This window comes from Thamnophis elegans, chromosome 13 (assembly GCF_009769535.1).
Source record: "Thamnophis elegans isolate rThaEle1 chromosome 13, rThaEle1.pri, whole genome shotgun sequence".
NCBI classification, from domain to species: domain Eukaryota; kingdom Metazoa; phylum Chordata; class Lepidosauria; order Squamata; family Colubridae; genus Thamnophis; species Thamnophis elegans.
In genome coordinates, this window is record NC_045553.1 from 36,336,276 (window position 1) to 36,350,827 (window position 14,552).

The 14,552-nt window shown below is 43.6% G+C and overlaps 1 protein-coding gene across 1 annotated transcript in view; it reads right to left on the reverse strand.

The window, feature by feature from the left end:
• Positions 1–14,552, reverse strand: part of ROBO3 (roundabout guidance receptor 3) — a 90,220-nt gene that overhangs the window by 5,387 nt on the left and 70,281 nt on the right. Inside the window, exons 14-23 of the mRNA XM_032229557.1 lie at positions 13,284–13,408; positions 12,839–13,010; positions 11,391–11,585; positions 10,669–10,714; positions 8,839–8,996; positions 7,344–7,619; positions 6,679–6,847; positions 4,690–4,917; positions 3,738–3,919; positions 1,845–1,952 (exon numbers count right to left, since the gene is read on the reverse strand). Coding sequence (XP_032085448.1) covers positions 1,845–1,952; positions 3,738–3,919; positions 4,690–4,917; positions 6,679–6,847; positions 7,344–7,619; positions 8,839–8,996; positions 10,669–10,714; positions 11,391–11,585; positions 12,839–13,010; positions 13,284–13,408 — 1,659 coding nt within the window. The remainder of the gene's footprint in view (positions 1–1,844; positions 1,953–3,737; positions 3,920–4,689; positions 4,918–6,678; positions 6,848–7,343; positions 7,620–8,838; positions 8,997–10,668; positions 10,715–11,390; positions 11,586–12,838; positions 13,011–13,283; positions 13,409–14,552) is intronic.

The window sequence follows — 14,552 nt, forward strand, 5'->3', positions numbered from 1 at the left end:
GGTTAGCGTTAGGTTTAGCGTTAGGGTTAGGTTTAGAGCGTTAGGGTTACGTTTAGCGTTAGGTTAAGGGTTAGCGTTAGGTTTAGCGTTACGTTAACGGTTAGGTTTAGGGTTAGATTTAGGGTTAGGTTAAGGGTTAGGTTTAGGGTTAGGTTTAGGGTTAGGTTTAGGGTTAGGTTTAGGGTTAGGTTTGGGGGGGTTAGGGTAAGGTTTTCGCTTTAATTTTACATTTTTCGATCACAGCGCGATGTTTTCGTCGCGCTGTGATGACGTCAAATGCGCGCTTTCGTCGAGCGCAATTTTGTCCTCCGCGGTTTTGTGGTGGAACCAAAAGATTCACCTTAGAGCAAGGGGCCTCCAAACTTAGCAACTTTTAGACTTGTGGACTTCAACTCCTGGAATCCCTCGGCTGGGAATTGAAGTCCGCAAGTCTTAAAGTTGAAGTAGAGAGTTGAACTCCACCAGCCTTAAAATTGCCAAGTTTGGAGACCCCTGTCTTAGAGCATTCATACTGGCAGCCTTAGGAACCTGAAAATCTCAGAACGGTATGTGCTGTACTCTGAGTGGTGGTGCTTGGAGAATCAGATGGACTTCAGTTGTTCAGTACTTCAGTTGTAGTTACCAAAAGAGAAGAACTGCTTGCTGTTATTAGCAGGAACCAAAAGCAAGTGGGAAGATCAGGACCAATGTCAGCAAATGCAGAGTTTGTCATTGGCTAGCTTACTTCAGAACTGGAGTGTCCAGACAACCAGCCAGTAGCTACAGACGTGGAGCAAACCAAAAATGACTCCTCCCCTCACAGATCACCCCGGATGCTTCCAGGTGAAAAGCTTTCATATCTATAAAGCAGAATATTTCCAGCTCAGGGTTGAAATGAGGGGTTCTTGGTGCTGTCTCAACTTAGTTGTTTCCTTGCAGATGTATCATTACTCAAACTAGGTAGCATCATCAGTGCTAAGATGTTACCTAGTTTGGGCAAAGAAACATCTACAAGAAAACATCTAAGCTCAGAGAGCACTAAGGACCCCTCGCTTTAATTTCTTCCCTAAGTAGGATTTGACCTAACCTTTGGGCCAGGGAGGTCTTGATGTGACCTCATGCAATGGCCTGAATGCCCAATCAAACCAAAATGGAAATCTCATATGAGCATTGTGAGAATCTAAACATCTTGCAATTGTGACAAGGACATCACATGCATGGATACACATGTTAAACATCACAAAACCAAACCAGGGTTGTTCTCGGGGATTTTAGCGGGCACACTACCATCCTGGGGCTCTGCGTTCCTCTCTCCAGCCCTAAATGGTGGCTTATTAGCCTTTTAAATAAGTAGCCATTCTGCTTAGTACATTGCTTCATTGGTCCCTAATGGCTGAGTCCCAATTTAATACTTTCAACATGTGGCTTGCCTGAGATACGAGAAAGAAAACATTAAATGCGTTCCTGAAAACAATGGTGTGAGCAAGATTCTATAAAAGGAAGTGGAAAGCAGATGCTTTCCAGATGTGAGTGGCTGCTTCTTGGTACATGGAGGAACTAAACCGATTAGGTAATGGAATTAAGAGGATGCTATAATTAAAGGCATCAAGCCAGTTTCGTATAGTGGTTACAGATCTGAGGCTAAAAAAACCAGGAGACTGAATTTGAATCCTGCCTTAGGCATGAAGCCAACTGAATGACTTTGGGCCAGCCATTCTCTCTCGGCCCTAGGAAGGAGGAGACAAAGGAAGACCACTTCTGAACGCATTGCCAAGAAGACTGTCTATAGGTTTGTTCATGCACTCAACAGGAATCAAGAGAACAGAAGAGGATTTAATACTGTATAGCACAAACGTGGTAGTTACCTCCTTGTTTCTTCTCTCGACGATAGTGGCTGGACTTGGATTTCTTTTTGCCTTTTCCTTTCTGACCCAGAGGAAGCAAAACATCACCAAGGCTGGAATGGGTCTTGCCTGCCAGTAAAAGCCCAACGTCAGTAATAACTTAGCTTTCCCCAACAACTTATTGGCAAAGCTCAGAATTGCTCATCTGTGCTAAATGGATTAAAAAACACAGGCAAAATATGCACATTATGCTAAGGCGTCATGTGGCATGTTGGATTTTGGTTTTGGGTGTTGGGTGAACTCCATCATAATGGTTGATTTCCTCATATTCAGGTCAACCTGAAGGCCCCAAGCACTTCACCTTTTAGCCTCCAATAACCCATGAGGCAGGACAGTAATTTTCATGGTACTGACTACAAGGGGATTCTGAACCTGGTCCTCCCAGTCTAATGAGCTAAGCACTGCACCATGGAGACTCTTGAAAGCCTCAAAGGGAATTAGTCTTCTGTAGCGCAATTACAGGCAGTCCTCAATTTATGACACTTAGAGACTGTTCAAAGTTATCATGGCTCCCCCCCCCCCGAAATACTTAGGACCAGGTTTCAAAGTTCTGACAGCCAAGCCCCCATCATAGTCACATAACCACATTTCAAGCTCTTGGCAACTGGCCTGCATTTATGGATATTTCCCATGGTCACATGACCACAACTGGTTGTTCGTAAGCAGCCCAGAGTCACTGAGAGTGAGTAGACAGCCATATAAATCCTCTAAATAGATGAGATAGATGAGATAGATGAGATAGATGGATGGATGGATGGATGGATGGATGGATGGATGGATGGATGGATGGATAGATAGATACATAGACAGACAGACAGACAGACAGACAAAGACAGACGATTATAGCTACATAGCTAGATAGCTAATAGATAGATGATGATTGGTAGATAGCTAGACAGATGGTAGACATACATACATACAGACAGACAGATAGATAGATGATAGATGATAGACAGAAAGTCAGATGATTGATAGATGATAGATAGATAGATAGATAGATAGATAGATAGATGATAGATGATAGATGATAGATGATAGATGATAGATGATAGATGATAGATGATAGATGATAGATGATAGATGATAGATGATAGATGATAGATAGATAGATAGATAGATAGATAGATAGATAGATAGATGATAGATAGAGAGACAGTCAGTCAGATGATGGATGATAGATTAGATAGATAGATAGATAGATAGATAGATAGATGATAGATGATAGATGATAGACAGAAAGTCAGATGATTGATAGATGATAGATGATAGATAGAAAGTCAGATGATAGATGATAGATAGATAGATGATAGATATATGGAGAGACAGTCAGATGATAGATGATAGATTATAGATAGGTAGGTATGTAGGTATGTAGGTAGATCGATAGATCGATAGATCGATAGATCGATCGATCGATAGATCGATCGATCGATAGATAGATAGATAGATAGATAGATAGATAGATAGATAGATATAGATAGATAGATAGATAGATACATAGATGATATTTTTGCTGAAAACTATTTACTTCTGTTTTTAGCAAAAATACCCAATAGCAAACAATGGCTTTACTTATAAGCATGGCATTCGCTTAACAATTATGGTATTCACTTAACAATCAAGCAAAGAGTAATAAAATCAAATCCACACATGGATAACCCACTTTATAATTGTCATGACTTGGAACTGTAAAAGACTCCATTACAGTAGTAAATCAGGACTACATGTCACTACAAAAAGTTTACTCTTCCTATAACAGGAAGCCAATTCTCTTCAACGTGGATGCCACGGCCATCCCTGTTCCTGTGATGCTATGGGAATACCTAGGAAGAGCGCTTTAGAAGATGAACTCACCTTGACCTGGGGAGTCCACATTCTCTGCACTGTGCGCTGGTGTTTGGCTCAGGTTACGTCGGTGACTGTGCCTGGGAAGCATGGCTTCTGACCTCTCTTCGGGCAGGTTTAGATTGGGATTAGACTGAGTCAAGGGAGGACTTGAGGGCCTTGGCAAGGGACCTGAGCCATTGGGTAACCGCCTGCGAAGCAAAGGAGCAACAGATTAAATGGACACATTTTTGAGATGTCCCAATTTTCTAAATCACTTAAATGTAGAACATTATCAGATGTTTTTGGAGAATAGGCACAGCTTTAGACTTCAGATAGCATGCTTGAACACCATCAAGATGACAGGCCCTGTCTGCTTTCACTTTGCATTGTACCAAACACTAGAGGGGCGAAGGGTATCTTGGGGGGTTATTTCCTTACTTAATATATCTTCCTCCTTTTTTCCCAATTCATCAAAAGAATTAATGGCACACATTGATAAGAGAATGATGTATTTATTGAAAGTGATTCAATATAGCAGTTAGACTTATATACCGCTTCATAGGGCTTTCAGCCCTCTCTAAGCGGTTTACAGAGTCAGCATATTGCCCCCAACAACAATCCGGGTCCTCATTTTACCCACCTCAGAAGGATGGAAGGCTGAGTCAACCCTGAGCCGGTGAGATTTGAACCGCTGAACTGCAGATAGCAGTCAGCTGAAGTGGTCTGCAGTACTGCACCCTAACCACTGCGCCACCTCGGCTCCTCTCTATGGTCAAGTCTATATTAGCACTCAAACTGCAGTGGATTAACATCTGCCTAAAAGGACCCTTCTCTTGCTCAGTCGCTTCCCATAGCAAAGAGACACCACAGATACTGACTGTAAAGCTTCTGCAGATCATTAGGAGGAATGTGGAGTCTGTGAGGGCCACATTAAAGGTGACATCGTAAGCCTAGACTGCAGACTTGGGGAGCCTCATACCTGGGCAGATGGGGAATCTCAAAGTGGTGCAGCCTGGGAATGTCCTCTGAAGCTCTCATCTCTTCCCGTGGCGAGGGAGTCAGAGTGGCCGTGGACTGCTGTCCATAGGAATTTGCAGGAGAAGAGGCATCGTTGCGAGGTGGCGGAGGAGGACATTCTTCTTCCTGGATGTTCTCCATTAAGTAGGTCCTCTCTGGCAGAGGTGGACACCATTCCTCCACCTCTGACCTATCAAGGTTCATACATTGTCTTAAGCCAGGACTTATTTTAACCATCGTTTATTAAACATATGTTTGTTCGGTTCCACCACAAAACCGCGGTAGACTAAAGCGCGCTCGACGAAAGTGCGTACGTGACGTCATCACAGCGCAACGGAAACAGCACGCTGTGAGCGGTAAACTTAAAATTAATGCGTAAATCTAAACCTAACCCCCCCAAACCTAACCCTTAACCTAACCCTAAGCCTAACCCTTAACCTAACCCTAACCCTAACCCTAAACCTAACCCTTAACCTAACGCTAAACCTAACGCTAACCCTTAACCTAACCCTAAACCTAATCCTAACGCTTAACGTAACCCTAAACCTAACCCTAACCCTTAACCTAACCCTAAACTTAACCCTAAACCTAACCCTTACCTTTATGTGAATCGGCTTGCTTTAATTTAATTTTAATTTTAATTTAATTTATTTTTAATTTTATTTGTCGCGCTGCTGCTGATGTCACATACGCGCTTTCGTCGGGCGCGCTGTAGTCTACCGCGGTTTTGGTGTGCCATGTGTTTGTTCATAAGTAATATTAAGCCATTAGAACTCTCACCTACACATATGTGCTACAAACCAAGCAAAGGACGTCATGGATTCATCGATGCCTAAAGTAAGCAATCCAGCAATCTACATGGCTGTCAGTGGACTAAAAGATGCTCAATGTAGTTACCAAATTAATTCGTTTGGACTCATACTGAACATTTGAGCCATCAACTACTACAAACGACAACGAAAGCGAGACAAAGCGAAACCAAGCTTAGAGCATTTTCTAGGTTTTCAATGAGCTGGTTTAATTATTTTCCATTTCCATTTCCATTTCTTGAATTTATAGGCCACCCAATCCTGGAGGACTCCGGGCGGCTTACAGAAATAAGAAATATTAAAAAGGGTTAAAACAGATAGGACACAACAAATTAAAAGAAACACAACATGCACCCAGTCTAAGCGGGGCTGGACCTCAATCAAGAGGCCAACAGCCCCAGGCCTGCCGGAAAAGCCAGGTTTTGATAGCTTTACGGAAGGCCATGAGAGTGGGTAGGGCCTGGATCTCTGGGGGTAGCTCATTCCATAGGGCCGGAGAGGCAACAGAGAAGGCCTTACTCCGAGGCGTCGCCAGCCGGCATTGTCCAGCTGATGGCACCCGGAGAAGGCCCATCCTGTGCGATCTTACCGGTCTTAGGGAGGTATGCGGCAGAAGACGGTCTCGTAGATATCCAGGTCCTAGGCCATGTAGAGCTTTAAAGGTGATTATGTTGAATGAAAAAATTATGTTGAATGAACTCAGCCAATAAACTAGTTGGGAAGACTAGGCTCCCAATACTCAACTAGTAACCTAATTGAACAGATGCATGCTCCTTGTAGCATCAATAGGGAGAAATTAAGGGAGAAGAAAGTCATAGGCAGAGGGGCATTTAAGGGTTCTGGAGGTTAAAACTTGATTTTTGAGTCAGTTGAAGATATCCTGCGTGGAACTATTGACCTCAAAACTGGCAATACTGATTATAATTATTTTTCCTCTCGTACGTTCCTCTCTGTTCCTAAGCAGACCATTAGGGCAGTCTGTACTACAGGAAAATGCATTACTCCTGGAAAAAGCTGGTCAAAATTCAAGTGCAAACTCAGCCTTAATATGAACATGAAACCCACTTTTCAGTGCCAAGCTCTTTCAGCAGAGAAAACACAGTAAAATACATGTAATTTCTCAGTCCTCCGATGGCCCTTACGTGAGTTCTAGTTCTTCTTCCTCTTCTTCTTCTTCCTCCTCCTCCTCTTCCTCCTCCACATATTGGCTCAGCTCATTGGCAGATGGTGGTGGGGGCAGCACTTCTGTCCAGTTGAGGGATGGTGTTTTTACTGGCTTCCCCATCGATTTCTGTTTCCCAGGTTTAGCAACTACGGAAACAGAGAAGTTAGACCTTCCATTACGGTAAAAGACTTTGGTTGCCAGCCTAGTCCTATCTGCAAAGAACAACTCTTATTAAAATTAATGAACCTGCATATTTTCTTAAAGAGGTCACCTCAGTATGCTAACTTTATAGTTCTCCTAATCTTCCTGCAGCAATTTGTGTTTCTCTTGAACAAGATGTTATGCATTTTTATGCTACACGTACTGTATCGCATTGTCATCAATGATGAATTAGCCTTTTCTGGGAAATGCCAGGCCTATTCTTCTCAAGACAAGAGGACCACATTGCAAGTGGAGACTAGATACATGATACACTTGGAGGGGATGGGAAGGGCAGAGGAAGATCTCTAGACTAGGGATAGTATAGGCTACAATTTCCATCATCTCTAACTTGCCTACCCTAGCCACATCTTAATTAGACTTGTACTATCAAACATTTGAGTACGTCCATGGTCTAGCTTCTTGTAGGCTTATGGTCCCTACCACTCTCCACCCTGCCCCGGTCGGGCTGGGCATACTGGATGGTAGAGATGCCAGGCTCGTTGTTCCATTGGCCTTCCTCTTCATCAGGTGAGTGTAGATGAGTTGCGCCATATGGTACCACAGGAGTTGTGGCATATGGGGTGGTGTGCTGGGAAAATGCCCCATTGAAGGTCCTCATGTCATCACTGGCCGGGTCAATGGTGCTGTATATGGGGCCATCGGACACCCCCGTCCCAAACTTCTCTGTCTGAGCAATGTAATTAGAAATCCCAGCATCTGTAAACAAGGACAGATGTTGTGAGCCTTTACCAGGTTTACGGGTTGAGCTGAAGCAGATTAAGGGTGCCTCGATTCCAAATGCCTCTAACATCTGTAGGTCTTTTATTTGAACTTACCGAGAGAGAAAGAAAAGGGGGGTTCTTGCTGTATTTTCAAAATCCTGTTTCAGTTTTTTCTCTTGGGTGGGAAACATCTCTCAGCCACTTCCTTTAAAAGATCCAGCTTCTTACTGGAGCCTGCCTGCCCACCCTCTTCCCCCACGGATCAGCTAGATTTTTTATTTAGTTATGTATATATCAAATATATAAATAAAGAGGGAGCCTAGGCAATGCATGTTTGCCTCTTGCTAGCCAGTTCTGTTTTTCTCCCATTAACGTTTTTATTGAGTTATAAAGTAATGTAAAATTCAAAGTAAATAGGAAAGCAGTGGGGAGGGAAAGGGGAAGGAGAGGTGAGGAAGGATAAGAAAAAAAGAAAGAAAAAGAAGCATTGACTTCCGACTCTCTATGCTAGCCAGTTGATTTGATTTGATTTGATTTTTTATTGTATTTCTATGCCGCCCTATTCCCAGAGGGACTCAGGGCGGCTCACAAACCAAGTAAGGTGGGGGGGGGGAATACAAGCGGGGGAAAAAAGGAACAACGGACAAACAACACCACAATTTAAAAACAATCAACAGCCACACAATTCGAGTGGGGACAAGAACTCATCAGCCCCAGGCCTGTCGGAACAGCCAGGTTTTAAGGGCTTTGCGGAAAGCCTGGAGGGTGGCGAGGGTCCGAATCTCCACGGGGAGCTCGTTCCAGAGGGCCGGAGCAGCCACAGAGAAGGCCCTCCTCCGGCTGGTAGCCAATCGGCATTGGCCAGTGGATGGAATTCGGAGGAGGCCTAATCTGTGGGATCTAATAGGTCTGTTGGAGAAAATTGGCAGCAGGCGGTCTCTCAAGTACCCAGGTCCAATACCATGACGGGCTTTATAAGTGATGACTAGCGCCTTGAAGCGTATCCGAAGACCAATAGGCAGCCAGTGCAGCTCGCGGAGGATAGGTGTAACGTGGGTGAACTGAGGTGCACCCACGATCGCTCGCGCGGCTGCATTCTGGACAAGCTGAAGTCTCCGAATGCTCTTCAAGGGCAGCCCCATGTAGAGCACGTTGCAGTAGTTCTAGACCTTCCGTGCTCCTGAGAGTCACACTTGACACTATGGAGCTCTTACCATTGTAGTATCTTTCAGTGACGTTATGATTTCCTGTACAACAGGCCATTCCAGGATCTTTTGTCTTCCCATTCCGCAGCAGATTTGGGGCTGGCCAGGAATCTGCCAGCCATGGGTAGCTGGAAGCACTGGTAGCCATGGCCAGCATGCCAGGGCGGCTAGAGGAGAGACGGAGAATTATTTATTTGGTGACTAATGTGACAGCCATTTAAAAACAATTTGAGTAAGCGTGCATGCTTTAGTTAATTAATTGATTAAAAATGGTTTCAATTTAATACAGGTCTTTTAATTAAATTCAATTATGAGGCAAAGAAAGCACTTTCAATTATCAGGGGTATCCGACCAAGGGAAACGTTAAGACTTGTGGACTTCAATTCCCAGAATTCCCAATGGTTGGCTAGGGAATTCTGGGAGTTGAAGGCCCCAAGTCTTAAAAGTTCCTAAGGTTGGACACCCATCTTTTGGATATGTACAAGGTTGCAACAAGCACAGTGTTAAAGGAAGTGTTGTATTTTTTTGGTTCAAAAATGCACAACTTTAAATTTTGGAGTTTGGCTTACACCACATTTTTAACTTTGCTGCTAATGTTCAGATACCCAAATTGGTGTTCTGGGGAGTTGAGAATTAGCCCAAAAACATAACAGGAAAATACTTGACTGAAAATGGCAGGAGTTATTTATTTTCTTGCCTGATTTCTTAATTAATAAATAATTGCATTCTCGTAATGTTCAATAGCAACCCTTTATATATTTCTTGGTCTTTGAGGGATGACTGTATTCCAACATGCTGTTCTGTTTTGTGATTAATTTTTTAATCTTCTCTTTGGGTGAAGTGTTTAAAATGATCCTGAAACAGACACATGAAATGTGGCATATAATGAAACAAGGTACTCTGGAGGGATCTTCACTGAAAACTACTGAAGGGGTTGAAATAAAGATTAACTGACAGCCTGCCAAAAAATGGGTAACCTCTGACTTATATGATGGTTTATCATCATGGTTTCATCATTTCCTTCAATAATATTCTTCTTTCTTCTTTCTTCTTTCTTCTTTCTTCTTCTTCTTCTTCTTCTTCTTCTTCTTCTTCTTCTTCTTCTTCTTCTTCTTCTTCTTCTTTTTCTTCTTCTTGTATGTTCCAGCATAACTCTGGAGCAATTTCAAGCAAACTTGGTACACAGATGACTTCTCCTCTGGAAACAAATACTGGGGTGGGGAGACACCCCTGGGATATGTCTATATCTGTGTGTGCATTCCAGCATAACTCTGGAACGCCTGGGCCACTAAGAGACTGAGTGCGGCATCCTAGAACGGCTACTGTTTGTGATGTCAGTTCCTTCGCAGCTTCCTCTGGAAAGCCAGCCATGGCATTTACCCTCCAGTGGACCAATGGGAAAGTGCCTCATGGATTTGGGGCAAAGTGCCAGGATCGTAGACAGGGTGGGAAAGAGGAGCACATGGGAGGGGCAAGGGAGAGGGCAGGGATGATGGGCAAGGGAATAGGGAAAAGAAAGCCCCAGCTCAATGGCTCCCTGTCAGACAAATGCTTCGAGGTCTATAAATACCCGGGCAATGCCGGGTTATCAGCTAATATCAGATAAAAAGGGAGGGAAGAACTTTGTCTTTTCAGAACATGCTTGTGATGTTTATTGCTCCTTAGAAATGCCTTGATTAGCAGGACTTAGTTGACCAAAGGCATTTAAGTGATCAATCCAAATCAATTCACTGATTAAATGTTGCAGTAGCTGTAACTTCCAAGATTTTGCCCCAATCAAGCAGAAACGTAAAGCTTATGGGAGAATCCTTCCAATTAGCCCGAGGCCTCCGCACTCACCTGCTGCTGCCGACACGCGCTGGTCCATCCGTATGGGGGAAAGAAACTGCAAAGGAGAACAGAGCAGACTCTCAGGGATGCTCCTTTCGAGAACAAAAGAAGGGGAGAATTGATGGTATGGAGGACAAAGCAACACAATGGGAAGGGGGCACAAAGCCTTACCTGCTGGCGTGTAGGCAAAGGAAGCTGAAAAGAGAAGCAAGCAAAGAGTGAGGCAGCTCAAAGAAGGTCATCGCTGGGGTGAGCATGGATGGGCAGGGAGTCTAAGTTAAAATGATGGGGCACAGCAGGTGCATTGCATGCAAAATGACTTGTGTTCCAAATCCCAATGAAAGGGAACCCACCAAAGGGGAGAAGGAGACCTCAAAATGGGCGTGGTGTCCCAGTTACATTTTCCTCCAGGACTCAGATCTCTACTTGGCCCATTAACACAGTATAGAACAGAAGGGGAAGCTGGAGGCAAGAGGAAGGAAGTCTTCCTTCCCCTTCCCCAACAAGGGAAGAGGTTTAGGAGGGGTGGTCCAGCCTCCAGGGTAGGATCCAACTTCATCTTTGGAGCAAGTGAGTCCATTGGAGCTCTCCATGGTGCTGAGATGCCCCATTCTGCTTAGTAGGCTTCTAGTCAAAGACAGGCCAAAGGACCTAGTATAAGAGAGCCTACCTACACCCTCCCTTAAGAATGCTAGAATGGGGAGCTGGGAGTAAAGATGAGTTTATCTTGCCTGTATAGTGGCTCATCTCCTTTCTCTTCTTTCGGCGACAATAGATCCACACGCTGAAGCACATGAGAATGACCCAGCAGGCTCCTCCAATGCCAGCAATAAAAGCCGGTTGTTTCACGACACCTGTGATCTGCTCAGCAAGGCTCACACTATCCCCATTGTCCACAGGGACAGTGTCCTGGTCTGGCAGGGGTTCTGCAGCAAACATGGAAGGCAAAGGCATTTGGAGTCAGAAGAAGTACAAGGCTTGAGCACGGTCAATTATGAGGTGAGGACAGTAACCAGGTTGAGGATTGCAGTTTTCCTTTAGCATATCAAGGAAAGAGCCTTGTTTCTTACTCATTTTCTTTCTGGTAGGAACAGGGCTTGCATGGAAGAACACTCAATCATATGAGTCTCTACTTTCACTGTTCTAAAATAACGTGGCATGACAAAACCACGCTCGTCAAAATCGCGGTGATAAAATCGCGGCGCTAAAGCCGCGACGTCATCACCGCGCGTCATCGCCGCCGCGACAACAGCGGGGCAACAGAAGGGCGCTTTAAAACGGCGCCGCGGCAGAAAGCCAACTTCAATTAAGGTAAGGGTTAGGATTAGGTTTAGGGGTTTGTTTTAGGGTTAGGTTTAGGGTTAGGTTTAGGGTTAGGTTTAGGTTTAGGTTTAGCGTTAGGTTTAGCGTTAGGTTTAGCATTAGGTTTAGCGTTAGGTTTAGGGTTAGGTTTAGGGTTAGGGTTAGGTTTAGGGTTAGGGTTAGGGTTAGGTTTAGGGTTAGGTTTAGGGTTAGGTTTAGGGTTAGGTTTAGGGTTAGGTTTAGGGTTAGGTTTAGGGTACTGAGTGCTTGGGAATGCGCGAATTTGCCCTCCGCGATTATGTCATCGTGGTAGGGTCGCCTTTTTCCTTAGCGCTTAGAACGGCGCGAATTAGTCTTCACGGTTATGTCTCCGTGGATAAGGGCTTCGCTGATTTGTGGTGGAACCCTAAAATAGCAAACTACTGTTCTATTGCCCTGACAATATTGCATGTCTGTCTCACACTTCCTTCATCCTATTGCATTTTATCACTTTTCCTACCTTTTGGAATCAGCTGACTCCTGTTTCAGAACTAAAGTTATGGAACATTTGCAAGAGAGACATTGCAAGATGGTTTCTCTTTGAATGAATGTATTTAAGAAGCCCTTGAATGAATACCATTCAAACCATCTAAAAGCACGATAGTCATAGTGGGTGGATGTAATTTTAGTCATTGTCCTCTTGGTCGCAACACATCAATTTATTATAGGCCATAACTGAAAAGACCATCTCTCGTTCATATGACAGCTGTACCTTTGAAGATGCTAGGGATGTGCTGCAGAACTTCCCCAGGTGATCCACCTGGTTGGACAGGATTGTATGGAAATGAATCCTCTTTTTCCCCAACTGTGGGCATATGAAGGAGTCCAGAATACTCACTGATCTGTATGGTGATCGGGGCGCTCCTTACTCCGATGCCAGCACTAGTGGTAGCCGCAACCTCTGTGCGGTAGATCATGCCAGGGATTAGCCCCATCAAAACTGTGGAACGCATTGTGCCATCCACTGTCTTATTAATATGATAGCGAGTCTCGTTTCCCAGACACCAAACCTGTCCAGGAGAAGGAGAAGACCATAGTAACTAATGGCTGAAGACAACATTACCCTGCAAAAAGAACTAGCTGCACATCACTGGATTGCAGTGTCTACCAGAGTAAAGAATGGATGCATTGGCCAGGCAGTTGGACAAGCCAATCTACAACATGTAACCCAACTCTATGATAATATTCCCCAGCTTCTATGACCATCAGAAGTCCAAAGGACTTCAGATCCATTCTTTTGGGGGTGTCCCTCATTGCAAAAGTTGTCAAGGAACCCATCTTACCCGATAATCTTGAATGATCCCATTTTGTTCTCCAGGCGGAGGTGGCTCCCAGGATATGCTTATACTAGTACTGTTGCTGGTTCCCACCGTCATAACAGAAACTCCTTGTGGAGGAGCACTGGGGGCTGAGGAAGAGGAAGAGGGAAGAAAAGGGATTTCTTGCTCAGAATAGTCTGATGAAGATAGCAACCATTGCAACTTCTACTCCGAGTTGTGAAAGCCCACCAAGATATGGTCAGGACATGCTGGATGAATTTTTATACAACGCTAAGGTTCGATATGGATTTGCCTGGTTTTTGCTAAACAGAAAACTGAAGAGCATGTGTTCTTTATTGCAGACCAGAAATTCGCAACAGAAATGGAGAAGCTATCGTTATGAACAGAAGGATGTCAGAGTCACTACTTGACTACAACATCAACTTGTTAAGTTTAAGGCAAGTCACTTAACATTGCAGTGATCCAAGTCTCATTTTCCAACTCAAGACACAGCTGTATAGCATCTTGCAACACTTACCAAAAAAACATTGTGGAAGACTGGAATCTTAAAATTGGAACTAAATAATATCTGCAATATTGGGACAATTTGACTTCAGTATACAAACTAAAGCCGGAGACAGACTAATAGAGATCTGCTAAGGAAATTCAATGTTTACAGAAAATACCTTCTTCCAACAGCCTGAAAGATTACTTTACACATGAACATTAGTCAATGGACAAACCCAAAATCAAATTTACTATATGCTCTGCAAGCTGAGATGGAGAAGATCTATTCAATCAGCAAAAACAAGATTTGGTATTGCCTGTGGCTAGCATATGAACTCCTCCTTGCAACTTAATTCATCAGACAGACAAGATATTATCTCAGCAATATTCAATATGATTATACAGCGAAGGTAAAGCATGTATTTAGTGGATTAGAATTGATAAATAGAGTGCTTGAAGAACTCTGGATAAAACCTTGTGACATCACCAAAGATAAAGCCAGAGGAATATATTGAAATGCAGAAAGCAAAAGAGGATGAAATTGCTGTCTGCTGAGATATTGAAAATAGCTGAAGAAACAAAAGGAAACAGAGGCAGAAAGAAATGGGTGTAACTAAAATGCTACTTTCTAGAGAATGGTACAAAGAGACAATGAGTTATATCTACACTGACATACAAAGAAACTGAGAAGAACAATAAATGAAAAAGGACAAGAAATTTGAGAAAATTATAGAAATTGGGGGGAAAATTAACACAAAGTGGTCATAATAAAAGCCAAAGCTCTAA